Source organism: Paramormyrops kingsleyae, chromosome 14 (genome assembly GCF_048594095.1).
Source record: "Paramormyrops kingsleyae isolate MSU_618 chromosome 14, PKINGS_0.4, whole genome shotgun sequence".
NCBI classification, from domain to species: Eukaryota; Metazoa; Chordata; class Actinopteri; order Osteoglossiformes; family Mormyridae; genus Paramormyrops; species Paramormyrops kingsleyae.
The window spans coordinates 28,586,774-28,608,617 of NC_132810.1; the positions used below are offsets into that span (position 1 = coordinate 28,586,774).

The 21,844-nt window shown below is 40.1% G+C and overlaps 1 protein-coding gene and 1 long non-coding RNA gene across 3 annotated transcripts in view; both read right to left on the reverse strand.

Annotated features, from left to right (window-relative positions):
* The window catches only part of scfd1 (sec1 family domain containing 1), a 34,754-nt gene extending 18,150 nt beyond the window's left edge, over window positions 1-16,604 (reverse strand). For both annotated transcript variants that reach the window (XM_023800696.2, XM_023800695.2), the window contains exons 1-12: window positions 16,520-16,604; window positions 14,325-14,395; window positions 14,124-14,212; window positions 13,509-13,599; window positions 13,267-13,389; window positions 13,083-13,170; window positions 12,156-12,245; window positions 10,682-10,737; window positions 10,153-10,238; window positions 9,788-9,887; window positions 3,337-3,476; window positions 1,100-1,190 (exon numbers count right to left, since the gene is read on the reverse strand). In XM_023800696.2, the coding sequence (XP_023656464.1) occupies window positions 1,100-1,190; window positions 3,337-3,476; window positions 9,788-9,887; window positions 10,153-10,238; window positions 10,682-10,737; window positions 12,156-12,245; window positions 13,083-13,170; window positions 13,267-13,389; window positions 13,509-13,599; window positions 14,124-14,212; window positions 14,325-14,395; window positions 16,520-16,550 (1,056 nt within the window). In that variant the 5' untranslated portion in view covers window positions 16,551-16,604. The remainder of the gene's footprint in view (window positions 1-1,099; window positions 1,191-3,336; window positions 3,477-9,787; window positions 9,888-10,152; window positions 10,239-10,681; window positions 10,738-12,155; window positions 12,246-13,082; window positions 13,171-13,266; window positions 13,390-13,508; window positions 13,600-14,123; window positions 14,213-14,324; window positions 14,396-16,519) is intronic.
* Window positions 16,605-18,539: 1,935 nt separating this feature from the next.
* Window positions 18,540-21,626, reverse strand: LOC140578385 (uncharacterized). The gene is made up of 2 exons (XR_011982522.1): window positions 20,640-21,626; window positions 18,540-20,359 (listed from the first exon to the last, which is right to left on the reverse strand). It is a non-coding gene; the product is annotated as an uncharacterized lncRNA (long non-coding RNA).
* Window positions 21,627-21,844: the final 218 nt, after the last annotated feature.

The window sequence follows — 21,844 nt, forward strand, 5'->3', positions numbered from 1 at the left end:
ATAAATTTTATATATAACATTATTTTATGACAGACACCAGATTATGTGGGAAAGATGCAAAATAATACCCTGACCCTTGAGGATTAAATGTTAGGAAATGTCGCCAAGACTTTCCTGGAAAACTGTATTTAATTTGTGAATAGTCTAAGCTAATTTTGAAAATACAGAAACACACTGTTGCTGGGCAACAGACATATTGCTGCTATCATGGGTAATGTTAGAAGTACTTCGTTTTTAAATTAGGATACATCTGAACATCATAATCAAAGTTCTATGCAGAAATCCAGTAAAGCAGAGGATAAATGCGTAATGTATAACTTTCACCATGTGTAACACCAAGCAGGCATGGAATGTTGCAAGAAATACAAATAAAGCATTTCACCTATAATATTTTCTACAAAATTAAGTTAAAATCTGGAATTTTTATGGACTAAATTATCAACACAATTTGCATAAAGTAAATTTATGCAAGCTCCTTTGCACTTTTAAAGTATAGTTAATTATTATAGAATTAAATCGCACCAATAATAAAATGTATGTTTCTACCTAAAAAGTTAAATAACAGCTAGATCATTTTATCGACAAGATTGCCAGTTGAAACGCACTCAAATTTACTGCATGGCAGACCAGCGGGATATTAGTTACATAACTGTTCCCAGAGATGAGATGGGGAAAAAGAAAATAGCAGATGGATTTTGGATTCAGTTTTCCTTGTTATGATCCATATATCTGTAGGACCGGAAGAAAACCACTGATATTCCCCAAGGGGAAAAGAATGAATAAATCAGACCCTGTCACTGTTTTCATTCCAATCATAATAGCAAATGTGGTAACACTGGCTGCATAGGGAGGTGTATGCTATCTATTATCACAGATTTTGCTGTGAGGCTGAGAGCTGCCATTTCTGGTTAGCAAAAGAGGTGGGTGGGTTCAATGATGAAAGGGTCATTCTAATTTATTAAATTTAGGACCAAGGGGAAGGTTTTTATCAATGGAAGGATGAATGACCCATGGAATGTGTGCCTGAGTATGTATAAATACATAGGATGACTCTTTAAGGTCGTAAAAACACAGCAACATTAAAACTGATTAAATTTACCATGATGCTTTTGAGTCGTTTGACCTCATCCTCCTGGGCCCGGTATGTGTCTAACTCCTGCTGCACAGACTCAGCCACCTCAGGAAATGGGCTGCAATACATTAAGAAAGCTACAGTGAGGGAAATAATTATTTGACCCCTAACTGAATTCTTAAATTGACCCATTAATAAATAAATGAGAAGTCTATAATTTCACTGGTAGGTTTATTTTAGCAGCAAAAGATAGATTATAAACAAAACAAGCAAGAAAATATCATCATGTAAGAGTTACAAACCAATTAGTCATTCATATCAGGAAATAAGTATTTAATCCCTTGTAACACATGCTTTAGTACTTGGTGGAATAACCATTGTTTGGAAGCACAGCTGTCAAACGTTTCTTGTAGTTGGTCACCAGGATTGCACGGCGATCATCAGGAATTTTTATCCACTCCTCTTTGCAGACCTCCTCCAAATCTTTAAGGTTTTTAGGCTGTCACTTGGATAGACGAAGCTTGAGTTCCCTCCATAGGTTTTCTATGGGATTAAGGCCCGGAGACTGGCTAGGGTACTCCATGACCTTAATGTGCTTCTTCTTGAATCACTCCTTTATTGCCTTGGCCGTATGCTTAGGGTCATTGTCTTGCTGGAAGACCCACCTGCTGAAGGGGTGGCTGAAAGAAGAAGGTTCTCATCCAAGATTTTACGGTACATGGCCCCATCCATCTATCTTTCGATGCGGTGCAGCCGTCCTGTGGCAGAAAAACACCGCCAAAGCATAATGCTTCCACCTCTGTGTTTGATGGTAGGGATGGTGTTCCTGGGGTTACAGTCAGCATTCTTTTCCCTCCAAACACGGAGAGTAGAGTTGATGGCAAAAAGCTCGATTTTGGTCTCATCTGACCACATCACATTCTTCCAAGCCTCACTGGAATTATTCAGGTGTTCACTGGCATACTTCAGACAGGCCTGAACATGGGCCCCTCTTGAACAGGGGTACTTTGCAAACAATGCAGGATTTAAAATCGTAACGGCATGATGTGTTACTGACGGTTTTCTTGTTGTCTGTGGTCCCTGCTGCTTTGAGATCATTAGCGAGCTCCTCCCGTGTAGTTCTGGGTTAGCTTTCACTGTTCTTAAGATCATTGATGCCACATGAGATGAGATCATCCTTGGAGCCCCAGACCGAGGGTAATCGACAGTTATTCTATCTTTCTTCCATTTGTGAATAATTGCAACAACAGTTGTCACTTTCTCACCAAGCTGCTTGCTGATGGTCATGTAGCTCATTCCATATTTGTGAAGGTCAACAGTCTCTGATGTCCTTAGACAGCTCTTTGTTATTTCCCATGGTAATAAGGTTGAAGATGTAGACAGGTTGGTGACCCAAGAATACTGTTTAACAAAGTAATGCCATTAAATGACAATGCTGGTTTAGTATCTGTTAATACTTAATTAAGTACTACTTGTGTTGTGTTAGTGCACATGTACTTGACCTAATTTCTTGCTGGCTTGTAGGGGATCAAATAATTATTTCCCTAGATAAATAACAAATTGATTTGTACCTGTTACATAATGATTTTTTTCTTGTTCGCTTTGTTGAAAATCTCTCTTCTGGCGTTAAAATAAACCTACAAGTGGAATTACTTCTCATTTTTTTATAAATGGGTCTAGTTAGTAATTCCACAGGGGGTCAAATAATTATTTCCCTAACTGTACCTGCAAATCATCCTTAGAAGAATCTGTAAGTATGTACATACTAATGCTATAACATAAAATACACCTCTAACAACTACTTCTGGGTCAATGTCTGTAAAACAAAACACGTTTTTTCCCTCAAAAATAATCACAAATTCAGATGAATTCAGATTCAATTCAAATGGATATTACAGCACATGTAACACACAACACCAGAAATGGTAGCTTCTGGAAGACAATGTGCTTTCGAAAACATTACTTCAAAAAATATTTTTGAAAAACATTACTTGAAGCAGTGAGAGTATTATCAAGAGTAGCATGAGCCAGAGCAATCAAATGAAATAGGCCCTATGACAAAATGTCCTTCTGTAGTACCATAACTATAGTAAATCCATAGACCTAAATGAGTGACACAGAAATGACTTTGCACAGAAATTTCATTGTTCATTCTTGGACCAAGTTTGTTATTTAAAAATCTGAGAAAAATAATAATTCTCTTATAATGTTAAAGGGGATTATTTACATTAGAATTCCATCCACAGGTAATTAAAGATGCTCACCTGCCCTTGTGTTTCTGCCAGAACTTGTCAGCAGCTGTGAGATCATAGATCCTTTTGTTCTTCTTCTTTGGTCGGGCACCTGCAGGAAGGGCCTCAGACCCAGCACCCTCCTCCAGAGTCACCCTGTTCAAGTGGAAGTCCTGAAACATAAATACATCTGTTAGGGGTACAGCAAATGACACACTGGGCTCCGCAACCTGCCTGTGTTTGTCGAAATACTTTATTGAAAATATTTGTTAAACATGTTCCCCTTCTCACAAAAGTACTCACTGGCATGGCCACCCCTGGTCCCGAACAATGGCAAAATCAAATGCACATTATACAATTTAAACTCTCGGTGTCGGTTTGGTAAAAATTCATTCCATTGTGAGAAGTGTTTAAATAGTACACTTGCATATTCGCAAAATACTTCAGAAAACTACACAATGTCCACGATTCAGGAAGAGGGAAACCATTCAGCTCAGAAAATAGTGTTATTAATTTCACTTTTAATATTTCAGTCATGAATACTGTATCACTAAGGCTAAGTCCATCCTGCTACATTTTTTGTTTAAAAACACAGACATGGGTTTCCATTTTCATATTTTGTCCAAAATTCAGCCCCCAAAAACAGCTGTTTCACAGCCGTATTCTTCTGAAAACTCTGTTTTAGTGTTGCAGTGTGGATGAAGGGATGAAAATGAAGACTTTTGAAAAAACAGACTGTAAAAATGCCCTAATTGGTCTCTACTCAGCATATGGGCCACCCACAATTTGATCCCGGTCATTATCTGATTGGTCACTTGGTCATCCTACATGGAAGTAAACAGTATTCTGATATGGAGGAAATGCTTTCAATAGAGATTTTCCTGTTGCCGGACTGTGTGCATATAAATAGCATATTAAAAACAGTGTGACTGCTGCATAGTTGCACAAAAGAAACTAATTTACTGATTACTGTATTGATGCGCAGATGCTCAATGCAGGCTAATAACTATGTCATATGTGTATGAAAATAATTTTGTAAATGAGGTGAAAACCCCTCTGTAGATGGAGATCACTGTTATTTGAAATCTCCGTTGTAAACAATAAGTAGTGGTGTGGACATAACCAAAGGCAGGCAACTTAGTAAATCATAAATGGCAAACCCATCCATCCATCTCCTACCGCTTTTCTGGGTCGGGTCACGGGGCAGCAGTCTAAGCAGGGAAACCCAGACTTCCATCTCCCCAGCCAATTCATCCAGCTCATCCGGGGGAATTCCGATGTGTTCCCAGGCCAGCTAAGAGACATAGTCTCTCCAAAGTGTCCTGGGTCTTCCCCGGGGCCTCCTCCCAGTGGGACATACCCAAAACACCTCACCAGGGAGGCGTCCAAGAGGCATCCTGACCAGATGCCTGAGCCACCTCATCTGGCTCCTCTCGATGCAGAGGAGCAGCGGCTCTACTCTGAGTCTCTCCCGAATGACTGAGCTCCTCACCCTCTCTCTAAAGGAGAGGCCAGCCACCCTGCAGAGGAAACTCATTTCGGCCACTTGTACTCGCAATCTCGTTCTTTCGGTCACTACCCACAGCTCATGACCATAGGTGAGGGTAGGAACATAGATCGACTGGTAAATCAAGAGCTTTGCCTTTTGGCTCAGCTCCTTCTTCACCATAACAGACCGATGTTATATCTCTAGGTGTGTGGAGTTTAAGTCAAGGGAGGTGATGTTACACTTATATAATTCCTTGGTAAGACCCCACCTAGAATACTGTGTGCAGGTTTGGTCACCATACCTCAAGAAGGACATTGCTGCCTTAGAAAAGGTGCAACGAAGAGCTACGAGAATGATTCCTGGTCTTAGAGGAATGTCTTATGAGGAGAGGTTAGCGGAACTGAATCTGTTTAGCCTTGAGCAAAGGAGACTAAGGGGGGATATGATTCAGGTCTATAAGATTCTAACAGGTCTGGATGCTGTTCAGCCAAATGACTATTTCAATATTAGTCTAAATACTAGAACTCGTGGCCATAAGTGGAAATTAGCGGGAGAACATTTTAAAACAAATTTGAGGAAGCACTTCTTTACACAGCGTGTAGTTAGAGTATGGAATAGTCTTCCTGCTAGTGTAGTGGAAGCTAAAACCCTGGGTTCCTTTAAATCAGAGCTAGATAAGATTTTAACAACTCTGAGCTATTAGTTAAGTTCTCCCCAAACGAGCTTGATGGGCCGAATGGCCTCCTCTCGTTTGTAAATTTCTTATGTTCTTATGTTCTTATGATGCAGTGCCCGCATCACTGCTGACGCCACACTGATCTGCCTGTCAATCTCCCGTTCCATCTTTCTCTCAGTCATGAACAAGACCCCAAGATACTTAAACTTCTCTACTTGGGGAAGGACCCCCTCCCTGACCCAGAGAGAGCATTCCACCCATCTCCGGCTGAGGACCATAGTCTTGGATTTGGAGGTGCTGATTCTCATCCTAGCCGCTTCACACTCGGCTGCAAACTGCTCCAGTGAGAGCCGAAGGTCACGGTCTGATGAAGTCAACAGAACCACATCATCTGCAAAAAGCAGAGACCTAATCCTGAGGCCACCAAACCGGACACCCTCAATGCCCTGGCTGCACCTAGAAATTCTGTCCATAAAGGTTATGGGCAGCCTCAGTCCAAGCCTCACCGGAAATGAGTCCGACTTACTGCCAACAATGCAGACCAAGCTCTGACACCGGTCGTACAGGGACTGAACAGCCCTTATAAGGAAGCCCGGCACCCCATACTCCCAGAGCACTCCCCACAGGACCCCCCCCCCCGATGGACACGGTTGAATGCCCTCTCCAAGTCCACAAAACACATGTAGACTAGTTGGGCAAACTCCCATGCATCCTCCAGGACCCTGCCGGGAGTACAGAGCTGGTCCACTGTTCCACAGCCAGGGCGAAAACCACACTGCTCCTCTTGAATCCGAGGTTCGACAATCTGGCGGACCCTTCTCTCCAGGACCCCCGAATAGACCTTACCAGAGAGGCTGAGGAGTGTGATTCCCCTATAGTTGTAACACACCCTCCAATCCCCTTTCGTGAAGAGGGAGACCATCACCCTGGTCTGCTAGTCCAGAGGCACTGCTCCAGATGTCCACGTGATGCGTGTCAACCAGGACAGCCCTGCAACATCCAGAGCCGCCCTGAGCCGCCAGATGCTGGACCAGAATCTCCTCGAAGCCATCTGGAAGTCGTTCTCCATGGCCTCGCCAAACTCCTCCCATACCCGAGTCTGGAGTCCCACAGGCCAAAAAGGCCCAACAGGACTCCTTCTTCAGCTTGATGGCATCCCTCACCGCCGGTGTCGACCAGCGGGTTCGGGGATTGCCGCCACGACAGGCACCGGCCATCTTTTGGCCACAGCTCCGGTCAGCCGCCACAATGGAAGCGCGGAACATGGCCCATTCGGACTCAATGTCCCCCGCCTCCCCTGGGACATGGGTGAAGTTCTGCCGGAGGTAGGAGTTGAAGCTCCTTCGCACAGGGAATTCCGCCAGACGTTCCCAGCACTCTCACTATACGTTTGGGCCTGCCAGGCCTGACCGGCTTCCTCCCCCACCAGCGAAGCCAACCCACCACCAGGTGGTGATTGGTTGACAGCTCCGCCCCTCTCCTCACCCGAGTGGCCAATACATGATGAGCATAGAAGTCCAATAACAAACCACTGCTCGGGTTCAGATCAGGGGGGCCATTCCTCCGAATCACGCCCCTCCAGGTCTCACTGTCATTGCCCACAAGAGCATTGAAGTCCCCCAGCAGAACAAGAGTGTCCCCAGGAGGAGTGCTCTCCAACACCCCTTCCAAGCACTCCAAAAAGGGTGGGTATTCTGAACTGCCATTTGGCGAATAAGCGCAAACAACAGTCAGGACCTGTCCTCCCACCCGAAGGCGAAGGAAGGCTACCCTCTCGTCCACCGTGGTAAACCCCAATGTACAGGCGCCCAGCCAGGGGGCAATAAGTATGACCACCCCTGTTCGGCGCCTCTCCACGCGAGCAACATGAGTGGAAGAGGGTCCAACCCCCTCGAAGAGAGTTCAGAGCCCAAGCCGTGCGTCGAGGTGAGCCCGACTATATCTAGTCGGAGTGTCACAACCTCGCGCACCAGCTCAGGCTCCTTCCCCATCAGAGAGGTGACTTTCCATGTCCCTAGAGCCAGCTTCTGCAGCCAAGGATCGGACCGCCAAGGTCCACGCCTTCGGCCACTGCCCAACTCACATTGCACCCGACCCCTTTGGCCCCTCGTACAGGTAGTAAGCCCACTGGAGAAAGCAAATTAATTTCAGAAAATTGTAGAAAAGTGTCTAGCCACAACAAAGTATGACATGGTCGAGAATTTCATGATCTCATGAAATGAAAAAAAATTACTGTTTTTTCTGGCATACTCCAGGATAAAGTATAGAATGCCACAGAAAGCAACAATTTTCCACAAATCTGGGAAAGAATACAATTCTACTACTCAACCAAATGTCTACTTATTTCTTCAGAGAAGATATCTATGGTCATCTAATTAGATAAAAATATCATGACCTTAAGCTTGCAGTCCTAAAGTATACCAAATTTATAGTGCTAGCAGTCTCAAGGCATTTCACTGCAATTGCTACTGCTGTATTCTCACAGGGAAAAGTCATAAGTAACCACTGTGATAATCATACCATAAATCATAAGTAAACTGATATTGTATTTGTTAGCGAACATCAAACTTTTCACCACCAAGTTCTAGGAAAGCTAAAGTTTGGTGGGGGAGACGGGAGGCTGATGGGTCTGATGTCTCGAAGCACCCGTCTCAATAACCAGAAACCTAGAAAACAAACTTCCCTCTGTCCTTGTGTGGGCTTATCTGTTGGTTCCAGCCATGGAAAGATATTCTCTCAAGATTGGCCTGTCAGAATGGTGCATGTTCTTTACATTAACACAGAATTTGGAGGAAACACACAACTGTCATAACTGTGCAGCTAAAATTAATCGCGTGTCATTGCAGATTTTATTTGGTGTCTGAGAGCCATCCTCCCATTATAGCTGCAAAGGAATATGCTGATGCAACTCAAAATGTGCCGTCAAGAAACAAAGTAAATAATACCCGTTTAGTAATTTAGCTCAAAGTGACAATTTTCATGATAGTGAGTTTTGAACGCATACTGATGGATATGGATTGACAGATAAGTTCATATAATTAACATTTACAGGAATATACTACATTATATATTACAAATAAGTTACCAGGAACAAAATATTTAAGTCAGAAACAACAAATTTTTACTAATATTATTACTTTATGGTTATGGGACATTCGCAAATGAAAAATACAGAATCTATTCAGGAGGAACAAATCTGAATTGCTCTACTTGGGAAGCTTATAATTCTACATATTCCATCCAAGGAAGAGCAACAAAGACAAACAACAGGACAGAGCAACTAGGCCTGACGTGGCAACATGTCACTTATCTGCAGGATTCTCAATGCAAATGAGGCACAAATGCTTACACAAATTAAAAATAGTTCATACTACAGATTAAAGTGTACAATACAGAATATATTTCAGTATAGAACTATCTACTATAACTACCTACTATCATCCTACTTTCATAGGATTTGTTTTCTATTTGCTCATCATTTTCCAAACTAAATTTACAGTTTTCACCAGTTCCTGTGTAAGTTCATCAGGTGTGATTCAGGACACCAACAGAACTATTACAGATGAGAACTGGGTTAATTGCTATTATTAAATATAAATGCACTTTATGGTTTCAAGTTAGCTATTCCATTTCAAATCATGGCTTGTTTGGATGTATGACATCTAAACTACAATTTGAAGTCAAGCATGGACTGCAGGATAGATACTCAATTTGCACAACTTGACATCAAAATTTCAGCTAGTTTTAGGCATTTTCAGTGTTTGCAACAATGCAAAAATTCTCAGCTGCATTTTCAAGAGATATGAAGACATGCTCTTAATTTAATTATACCCATTTTTGACTTTCTGACAATGAAGCTTTTTCCAAGTACTTGTGTACTTAATGTGAGGAAGAAACAAAATGACAGCCAATATGAATTTTTCAAAATGCAACATATTTTCAAATTCAAAATGGTGCAAAATTCAGTAAGAATGGGGGCAGGAATGCATATGCAAGAAATGCCATTAAGCCACATATTTCCTGAAGTATGGGCCAATGAGGCACGTTAACTATAGCACTATAGTAGAGGTCGACTCTGGCTGATATGACTTGCACACCTTCAACACTTTGCAGTGAGGGGGTGACTTATAGCTGGAGATATTAAAGTTCTTCAGAGTATAGTAGTGTCTGCTTTACAAAACCTTATGTTAATAAACCACTGACTGGTATCACATAAAGTTCTCACTTACTCCCTCAAGAAAAATATCACTGCACAAAAATATGAATTAAATCTACACAGAGAAGTTGCCAGGGAATAGTGTTTTTACTCCATTCCTCACCAGAACATCATGAATGAGAGCCTGGTAGGTCCATGAGTGGTGCAGTGGGGTTGCTAAATCAAGGTTTCGATCTGCAAGGACAATCAGTGGCCTCTGGAAGCTGAACAGACACAAGCGGGAGTATTAATTTTTACAGGATCATTGCACATAAATCTTGAGAAAAGTATACAATTGTTTTACCATTGAGAACAATATGGCATTCTGAACAACACATCTGTTTTTCTCTCTGTTGTTCAGTTAGTCTAAGTTCACAACTGAGATTGCTTTCCGAGTGAATGAGCATCTGGTTTAAGGAACGCCATCCTTCAGTTACATAACAATTGCAATTATGTATGACATTATGCATGATAGTTAAAGTGACCCACCTGAACTGGCCTGCTCCCATGGTGTCCCCAGTGAACAGGCTGTTCCTGGCATCTCTAAGATTCTCCCGCAGTTTCTTGTCCAATTTCTGTAACAATCAGAGAACTGTACTCAGCCACATCTCTCAAGCTTATGGCACAGAGCCCTAATACTTGGTGAGTGGTGAATACGACTCAGACTTTATGAAGATCACAAAAGGCAAGAAACAAAGAGTGAACAGTCTACACCAGTGCATCAAATCCCCAACTAGGCCCTGGATCTCCATGTCATGCACAGTGACATAATTAATAATGCTTACTACATTGTAATCTACTAATAATGACTTCTCTAAGCTAGGATCTTTCTTTTTAGAACCCCCTGTAAATAAGTATAACTTTAACACATATACACTAAATTAAGTTAAATACAAGAAAAATGCGACAAAGGTTAAAAATAAAAAAGACCTCACAAAGGACCCAGTGTAATGTTCCCTCAATTATACCATGGCAGAGAGTTTCTATTACAGCATTTACAATGAAATGTAATTCTTACCACAGCCACCATCTCTGCTGCATTTCCTCTTGGGCAGCGAATAATCGGGACAGCACCTGATACAAATAAAAATATAATTCACTCATGGAGAGCACTGATGGTTTTCACAGAAGATACATTGGAATCTGAGGACAGCATCTTGTTTTATAGTTTGGGTCAGATGCCCCAGCGCAGCCTGAACTGAATGCTTACCCATGCCCAAATTTGATTAATATGCAAAATTGTTTAAATTGGAAGAGACAGCTAAATTAACATTACAGGATTCATTTTTATTAAATTTAAATAATATATTTAACAGTGCAGCTGATATTTTCAATCACTACAATATAATTGCCAGATTGAATGAGATACCTTGCCCCATCAGTTGGGTTTTGTAGAGATCGACTCAGCTAATCTACTGCTAAAAACCACAGAAACTTACTGGATTACTACACAGTGATGTAAACTTTTTATAAGACCAAAGTTAGAGCACATGCATCAGCATGCCAAAAGTAAAATAACTCTGCCATGGCTCGAAAAAAAATGATAAAAAAGATACAGATGTGTTTATCTTCTGTATAATCACAAGCAGCCAAAGGAAAGTTACTCAAATTAAATTAAGGCGCAATGTTCAAAGAAATATAAAAATAAAAATATGACTCATGTCTGTAGTTCAAAAGTAATCAATCATTTGGGGACTTGATTCATACCACAGAACAAAGCCATACACATTTATAAACAAACAAAAAAAGATTTGTAATGTATCTGCATTGATGTAGTCTGTAAAATCCCATAATAAATCAAACTGTGGTGGTTGTTATGATATTCTATGCAGTCTCATTATTTGTTCTGGTTAAGAGCCGCCTTTAGCGCGGAACAAGTTTCTTGCTAGACAAAAGCCAGTCAAAAATAGCACATCAATTAATAAAACTGTAAATCCCAGTGCAGAAGAATTCATATATTTTAAAAGCTTTACCTTACAGCAGAGCCCAAATTTTGGGAGATTTATTAAAAAAAACTTTTGCTATGTAAAAAAATAAATATACTTTATATAAATATATAACATTGGTACACAAAAACAATTGTGAATGGTAGAACATTAGAATCAAACAAAAAATGGTCCCAAATACTAAATTCTTAATCTCAGTGTACCAGCAATTATGTGCTGCTCTACCTGTTTCTGAAATTAGCGTCTTAACTTTCCCAGGACAAACATATTTATTCAGTCCTGTCTAAATCTCATTTAAAGATATTGAGAATGCAAAAGCATAGATACATATATACCATTATAGTGCTGCAAGTTATTGATCATCACTAGCACGAAGTTACGAAGCACCACAATTTAAACGAACTGGTGAAACACTACCATCTAGTGGATATCAACAGTATAAAATTAATTTCATAGATTACAACCCCATGCAGAATGTAGTTTTCCAATACAATGCATTATCAATGAATTAAGTTGTTTTAATCAATATTACCATAAAAAACTCACCCAATGTGACAAAGAAGCAGAAAAGGCTGTCTACTATAGTGTCCATGATCGCCTCCATATCTGTGTCCATTATGTCCGGTTTGTTTATTGCTGTAAAATGGAATTTAGATAAACATAAGAAGAGGGTTACAACCATTTAATGTGATGAAATAGATTGAAACCATTTAGAAATGACCCACAACTACATATGTTGTATGCACTTGACAAATACACACAAACTGGAGATGGAATTTGAAACCCTAGAAATGTAAGGTATTGGAGCTATTCACTGAACCACCCTAAAAACACATATATTGTTGCTTAATTTATTTTGTTCTGTTACATTACTTTACAGTACTTTCATTAAAATACAGGGTGGGCCAAAAGAATGTATAAAGTTTTTTTATTTTACAAAGTAAAGGTTCTATGTTACAAAGTAAAGTTATCAAATTAACGTTATTTTTAAAAGTAGGTATATAGTTTTGACTAGATCTTTCCACAGCGTTGGATTGGGCAAAGTGGCAGCATTGACTGGACAACACGTTCATCTGACCTGACACCCATGGACTTTTTTTTGGGCATAATAAAGGAGAAGGTTTTTGAGAGGAAGCCCCACACGGTGGATGAACTGAAAGAGTTCATCTTGCAAGCATTTGTGGACACTGATGTTAACTGGGATTTGTGTGCTAAAGTGTGTCACAGTGTCAGGGACAGGCTCCAGGAATGTATTAACATTTTGAACACCTGAGAGACTAAATGTGACCCAATCAGTACTGAAAAATAAAAACTGTATACCTACTTCTAAAAATAACTTTGTAAAAGAGAACCTTTACTTTGTAAAATCAAAACTGCATACCTACTTTGGTCCACCCTGCACACTTTTGCTAGTTGGGTTGAATAAGCATTTTTAGTGAATCGAGAACAAAGCATTTTGATAGAGAAATATACCATGGTAGGAAATTAATTCTTTATTTTGATTGCACAAGACGAACATGTCATCTTCTAGGGTAATGAAGTTCAAATACTGATCAAACACCTGTAGAGACAAAGATTGCAGAGCAATGAGCTATGATATCAATAACAAGCTTCATTTAGAATACACCTGATAAACTAAAAAGGTTCAGCATCTAACCTTTGTGACTTGGGTCACTGCATTAGCCCCAAGAGCTGCACTGGCAATGTCTTCTAGTTTGCTTCTGGAAATCGCTGAGATAAAGTTCAAATAGTAAGACTCGTAGAGCTGGTTACGAAGGTCCTAAAAAACAAATAATAATTGCACAAGTATATTTCATAAATGTGTGTGACTGGACTACTATACTCTTTACACTCAAATCAAATTAAAAAACAGAACATACACTCAAAACTATGGCTTACTTGACATATCCTGTCAATGTTCTCCTCAGTAGGCATGACGAAGTATATGGCTGGAACATCTGGGATAGAATCTCGATCTGAATGTAGCAAGCTAAACAACACCATTTCTTATTTTAACAAATATAAATAAGGATCATTCTCAATAAATTAACATAAGGATATAAACATATACCAGAATAAAGCACATATTAAAAGTACAGACACTCCTTTACTTACGAATGAGATACATTCCAAACAGCCGTACGTAACTTGAAATGTTTGTAAGTCATTATTCAACATCATTTTAAGCGTATACGCAAGTACAAAGAACTAGGATGCTGGGAGTACGCACGCTACGCTGCTGCAGGGCAGGAATAGCGGCCAGAAGTTGTACTACCCGGAATTGGCACGCAGAAAAAAAAACTGATGTTGCAGACAGGAAACAGGAGCCCAATGAACACAATTTTGACTTACAGTCCTCGATGTTCGTATGTCTGAAAGTTCGTAAGTTGAAAGTTCGTAAGTAGAGGAGCATCTGTATTACATGTTGCTATTAGTAATTATCCTATTATTTCTTGTAACTGCTTATTATTTTGTAGATATTTCATTTCTTAGTAACAGTTTTCAGCTACTTACAGGTGTAAAGTAATGCCCATATCTCGCAACTCTTTTACTGCGAGCAGAGGAGAAATGATGTCCTGACCAAACCTGTCGTATATCAGTACCTGGGAGACATACCAGAAACACAACTAAACGTGAAAGGAAACGAATATGCACAGACTAGGTTGGAAAACACAATCCTATTTCATTAAAAAAAAAAAGATTAAAATGTGTTACCTTCCATACTGGTTCAGTAACTGTATTCTTCAGTGGAGGGACATTGAAGTTCAGCATTCGCCTCAAGGCGGCTGTAGGATAACAGAGAAAATTATTAAGCTATGACACCATCTCACCAGTCTTTACAGAATACTCTTCAATGGGTAGGGTATGTGACACTTGCAAAGGCATACTTATTTGGTATACTGCTATACTACTTTAAAATATGTAAATGTGTCACATAGAAAAGTCACTATAAATAATAAGTAAAAGGCAGGATAGGGTGTACGTTAGTCCTGAATACTGACAAGCAGAGGGCACTTCATTAGAAACACCCAGCTAGTATGGGATAGGACCCATTTTGCTTCTAGAACTGCCTTAAGGGTAAATTAGTGGTGTGAGAATTCCTTTCTGTAAACCACTGCAGGACTGAGCTGTTATCTTTTCACCTGTAGCCTTCCTGTTAGCTATAACTATTTCAAATTAGCAATTGAAGGATAAATGTAATAACTACCTATCAACAGGCACTGACAGCGAATATTTCTTTTGCATGCAAAACAAAGCACATACTGAAAATGTAATCGTGCACAGAATTATTAATAGATGTACAACCAAAAAAATGTGGTAACTGCTTTAAAATGTACCTAGCATTTATTTCAAAGTAATACTTTAAATGCCGACAAATAAAGATAAAAGATCAAATGAAGATGAAACATTTAAAATAGGGGGAGGGGGGGGGAAATCAGTTTTCAGGGAGTTTTACTGTCATAAAGGCCTTCTTTTATCATTTATTCAGAAAAGTACATATGTTTGAAACTACAAAAAAACAAATCACATAAAACAGAATTACATTAAATGAAATCAAATTTGATTTAAATTTAAACATTTAGTGAGGCCAACGTTATTATGACGCAGTAGTCCTTCCAAATTCTATGAAATTTTCAGTTGTAAATATCTGATTGGTCGGATTTCCCTGTCATTTGTTGATCACTTTATTTATTAATACGATTTGCATTATTCACTGCCCACTTACATACCAAGTCACTCATCCTTTCAGGGATTATCAAGACATGCATATGCTTGTTTGTTGCAGTAGTCCCATTAAAGTGTACCAAATGGCATACAATATCATTTGAGCAGTTCTGAAAAATAAAATGACCCGTCCTGGATAAGATCGATTTTAGAGCAAAACATGTTTTCGGACAGTATTCAAGGGTCTCTATTGACTAATAAGGATAGGGGCATCGATCAAGAAAACGATGGAAAATCACCTTTAGACCACATGTGCTCTGGTGTAATTTAAAAGAATGTGGACGTTTACCATTTAAATCTTAATATTGTATGCCTTTTGTTGTGCTTTCCAGGTCTCATACAAATGGTACTGCATAGTTGTTTTCCGGTTTTACGGACCTACTCCAGGTAATTATGCCTATGCACTCTTGACACGAAAGCGTCTTTAACTTATTGTAAATGGGATAACGTAACCAAATGATACTACTTCTGCCACTGAAGGGGGTCGTTTACCCTGATGTAGCAGTCATTGTACATATATAATGAAACAGATTTGATCCCGCTCATTACCATATTACCCATTATGTACACAAATGTTTTGTAGCTCATGTACACTTATACTAACAACACTATTTTTAATACAAATTACCTCCACTACAAATTCGTCTCGCGTTCACGTCATATCAGAATAATCGCGAAAACACCACCGGAACTCATACCATTACCTAGATTAAGAGAACGTTACGCGATTATGATTATAGGTAATAGCAAAAATAACACACACACATTTTATATGTATATATAAAATGTATATATATAGCGAAATCCCAAGGCAGGTTTCCCGTCTTTCTTAGTAGTTTTAACGAGTACCAATCCTTTCAACTCGTCGCTCCTAGCTCTAAACTCCGTTTCTCGGGCAAGGACGTGGACATAGCACGAAAAAGGTGACCTTTTGGTTAATTTCACTTTTGGTTATTTGATAGGGCTATTAATCGGCATTGTACAACGTACAGTAACTTCAGCTACATATTAGCATACTAAACTGTTGGAAAGGCGTCTAAACGGTTTTTCACAAGAAAACTGAATCAATATTTACATTAAAATATCTTTCAGAGCACCAGTTCAGTAATTTTCCTATAAAGGTGTACAATCACTACACAATATCTGTAGGAAAATATGATTTCGCAGTTAAAATACTACCAGACCTGTTTGTTTCTCCCTGATGGAGGTAGCCATCTTTGCTGGTAAATGACGGTGACACCGGCGATGACGTGGCACTCGGAGCTCACTATGAACTTTAACATCTAGCATCAGTCATTTGCAGTTTTTTAATACACTAAATTTTGTGTTACATATAGTTAGATTTCTGCATGGCTGAACATTGCATCTTCGTATGTCCATTGTAATACTTCCATGCGTCTCAAATTAGCCCACACCATTTTTTTTGCTATCAATGTCATGTGCTACAAGCATATTTGTATATTCATAAAATTCATCTGTCGAAGGAATTTCTCTTGAATAACCATCATAAGGTGTTGTACAAATGACATTGAATTATTACAAACATTCATTGATGTTCATTTTTAATTAAAATATGTTATAGTATAATTATGATCAGATTCCTTAATCCATTTTCCAGCTACTTCAGCTCCCGCACAATGTCAGGGGGGTCTGGACCGTACAACAAGAAGCATAGGGCCCAAGGTGGGGATACATCATGTAGAGGATGCTTGTTCTTTGCAGGACATATGTCATATGACATACACTCACCTAAAGGATTATTAGGAACACCTGTTCAATTTCTCATTAATGCAATTATCTAGCTATAACTATTTCAACAGTGTGGTCCTGATCAAGACAATCTCCTGAACTCCAAACTGAATGTCAGAATGGGAAAGAAAGGTGATTTAAGCAATTTTGAGCGTGGCATGGTTGTTGGTGCCAGACGGGCCGGTCTGAGTATTTCACAATCTGCTCAGTTACTGGGATTTTCACGCACAACCATTTCTAGGGTTTACAAAGAATGGTGTGCAAAGGGAAAAACATCCAGTATGCGGCAGTCCTGTGGCCGAAAATGCCTTGTTGATGCTAGAGGTCAGAGGAGAATGGGCCGACTGATTCAAGCTGATAGAAGAGCAACTTTGACTGAAATAACCACTCATTACAACCGAGGTATGCAGCAAAGCAATTGTGAAGCCACAACACGCACAACCTTGAGGCGGATGGGCTACAACAGCAGAAGACCCCACCGGGTACCACTCATCTCCACTACAAATAGGAAAAAGAGGCTACAATTTGCACGAGCTCACCAAAATTGGACAGTTGAAGACTGGAAAAATGTTGCCTGGTCTGATGAGTCTCGATTTCTGTTGAGACATTCAAATGGTAGTCAGAATTTGGCGTAAACAGAATGAGAACATGGATCCATCATGCCTTGTTACCACTGTGCAGGCTGGTGGTGGTGGTGTAATGGTGTGGGGGATGTTTTCTTGGCACACTTTAGGCCCCTTAGTGCCAATTGGGCATCGTTTAAATGCCACGGCCTACCTGAGCATTGTTTCTGACCATGTCCATCCCTTTATGACCACCATGTACCCATCCTCTGATGATTACTTCCAGCAGGATAATGCACCATGTCACAAAGCTCGAATCATTTCAAATTGGTTTCTTGAACATGACAATGAGTTCACTGTACTACAATGGCCCCCACAGTCACCAGATCTCAACCCAATAGAGCATCTTTGGGATGTGGTGGAACGGGAGCTTCGTGCCCTGGATGTGCATCCCACAAATCTCCATCAACTGCAAGATGCTATCCTATCAATATGGGCCAACATTTCTAAAGAATGCTTTCAGCACCTTGTTGAATCAATGCCACGTAGAATTAAGGCAGTTCTGAAGGCGAAAGGGGGTCAAACACCGTATTAGTATGGTGTTCCTAATAATCCTTTAGGTGAGTGTATAATGTCTATGCATTGGGTACTAAAATTGCTTTTCATGCCTCCCTTCATCAATCATCCACAACTGTTTAACCAGAAAAGAGTCTTGGTGAAGCTGGATATGGATAGTACAGGATATGAGGCAGGGGACACCCTGGATGAAATGCCAGTCCATCACAAGGCACACATGTCAATTCATCTAAGCTGCTAGTGTTTGGACTGTAGAACTAAATTAGGGTTCCTGAAGTAGGCCAATGCAAATACAGGGACAGCATGTAAACATGGGCATCTTTGATGGTTTTTATTTTTTTGAAAAACACAGTAGGTAAAGTACAGCTAATAATTAGTTTTTCAAAACACATCAAATCAAAATATATTCCCCAACTCTTCCAAAGTAGTTTGGTACTTTGTTGTATTTAGAACTTTTTGTAATAAGACTTTTTGTTATATTTTAAAATGGGATTTTATTCTACATGACAACTTTTGCAAATCCACCTGAATAAGAACAGAGAACCAATTCTGCATATATTGACATTCAGACAGCGTTAATGAGTATAATGTACCTTACAAGTTCTTCCATCTTTTAGTTATTATTACAGCTTTTAATCAGCAACTTCAGTTTCAAACATCACTTGGAAACTGTTGACATGTGAAATGCTATTCAAAGCATCTACGTCTGACTTTCAGTCACTGCTCATGCCAAATGCCAACAGCCTTCAATTTTCTTCTTTAGTTATTTTAATACCTTAAAAATAAGCCTGATTTTTTATGAACTGTACATGTATGGTACTAAAATATGGTATTGTAGTATTCAAGTTCAGTTTTGGTCTTGACATCAGTCTTCATTTTTCACTTTCTTTGTGGCTCATTTTCCACTTTTTGTATCAATTCAGTTTCTCAGTAGTGACTCCAACAATTTCCAAACTTAAACTCCAATTTATTATACTTGCACACATATCCTTATTCTACATTACTAAACTCAACTCCATCCTATGTCCCATAACACAGTCAAACAGCTATTTACATATTTTCACGGCACGCACAGTCCTGTAAGTAACTCGGTCTCGCAACCCTTCAACTACTCTTGCAGGTGAGTCTGCCCTGGGTCCACTAGCGTGCGCTGTGACACTGGGTCCCCCACTGTTGGCAGCACCTTTCTGATGTCATTTTTGTTGCTGGAACATCAGATCAGTTGCACGTCTGAGGTATCTGTGATTCTGTGGTACAACTTCACCGCTCTCCACTTCAACCTGGTTTTGTATGCATTCCCAAAGGCTGGTGGACTGTATCTTTCTTCCAGATTGTGCTGGGTAGTATAGGTTGCACCCTCACACAATCACCTGCATGAAGAGCACTCCTTGGCTGTCCTTGGTTGACTTGTCATTGTAATGTGCCATTCTCTATTGATTTCTGTGCAGAGCTGGTAGTGGGTTTGTGGCTGCAGCAGCTTTGATGATATCAAAGTGCCCTGCAATTTATCAGGCATTGAGTCAGAATGGTGCCCAATCCCTGAGATGGGGTATTACAAGGATCCAACATGTCAAGATAGGGGTCATTTCCAGATGTCAGAGCCTGATGTCCTGATATGTATTGTGGGCCATTGTCAGAAACAACAAGATCTACTATACCTTGTAAAGTGCGCTTTCAGCTTATGAATTACTGTCATGCATGTGGTATCAGGCAAGTAGTCTATATCCCAAAAGTTTGAAAAACAGTCAGCTTTCATTGTCTATATGAGATGAATGTAGATGTTGCATAATATCCTTTCACAGTGAAGCTGGAATAATCACTCGGTCCAAAAGAGGATGCCATCTTGGATAGTCAACTCATCTCTCATTGAATGGTACTGTCTAAGCCCCTCTGGTGTGTCAGGCTTACCATTGTCCCAGCTCTTTAATATGATGGTCCTCAGATCCACCAGTGTCTTGACCTTTTGTGTTGCTTCTTTTATCTCTCTAAAGGCCAATTCATACTTCACTTTTCTGCATGCACTTTTGTGCTCTTTCAGGTTGCAAACGTATGCACAGCAGCTTGTGTTTATGCTACATTTGGCTGTGGATGTGGTTGGTTATGGTTGGTGCATGAATGGAAGAGAGGGCAGATATACTGCAACAAATACAAGCAGTGTAGTGAAATGGGACAGTTTTACAAACAATTTTTAAATTATTCATCAAGGCTTGACCAGGATTACGGTAATAAGGCCTAGAGCAGCCTTTTGAAATCCTTGTGACAAAATTATCCATGACCCCTCCCCTCCCCACACTCAGCAAAATTTATCGTCAGCATTTCAAAATATGGTAATAGTGCTGCTTTTTAAAACACTGTATACACCTATATACTGTCTAGACAGCATGAAAAATTAGATATAAGGGTACAAATTTCAAACCAGAAGCTTCAGGCAAGAAGCTGTGCCCTCCTCCTCTTGATGGTGTACTTTAAAGAGCCCAAGGATATTGTCATACTTGATGCTGATGTAAGCTCTGTTTTGCTCTTGCAGACATGTTAATAGTTTTTGAGTACTTGAGACACGTCACATGTTACGATTACATCTTATTTTGCAGCTTTCTGCTGCAGCTCAGAGGACAATGCTACAGAGTTCAGAGTAGGGATGGCGAAAACTAAAAAAATTCTTGACCGACCACCGAGCCTCAGTAGCCGGTTGAAACCGGTTAACCGATTAGTTTAAAATATGGTACGCTATTTGAAATAACAGCCATTTCGAGCCGCGCCTGCAATTTCGCAACTCTGTCGCATCTCTCTGCCGCTCTGCCTCCCGCACACACACACACACACACTGCCACTCACGTCACTTTTTTAAAATCCCCTACAGCGCGAAACATGAGTCCCGCAAACGCGGCGCCGAAGAGCTTGTTGTATGTAATCGTAGGACAAATGGCTCCTTAGTTTCAAATGGTTTGGGTACAAGGTGATCGCTTTGAAAATAAAGGCGTTTGTCTAGGTTAGAAGCTCATTTGAAACATTGCCACGGCTCATTTAAGAAAATGACAGCTCCGAAGAGACGCCGCTTTAGTTGAGGTAGTGCTAACCATAATAAAGAAAGATGATTCCCTTTACTTTTCGCAAACCTTGTGAGCGCGCGAACCCAAACGCTGTGACCTCGCGCCAAATGTTTTTATTGGTTTATTAAGTACAAACAGGCGAGTTATGAAAAATTGAGTGTGAGGGATAATTTGTTCACTTAACACAAAAAGATGAGGAATGAGATGGCTAACTGTAGTAGCGTATAGTCCACTGTCTATAATAGCCTAATTTAGATATCACTTTTTTTTTTAACCGACTACCGACAACTTTGACCGGTTAACGTTGATACGGTCAACCACCGGTCAAACGGTCATCGGTTAACATCCCTAGTTCAGAGGACAATGATGCAACAAAACACGCCCTGATTGTCTAAGGTAATGGTTATTTGAGACGTGACTGCAAAACTATATACGAATATACGAACAGCAACCGGGAAATGCTGGGTGGGTGGCGCTGTGAGGGAGGTGCCAGCTGCAATGTATGCCAGTCTAACCCCAACAGCTGCACCTAGAGTGGGCTGGCTCAGCAAGGCCACGGGTTTGTACCTCG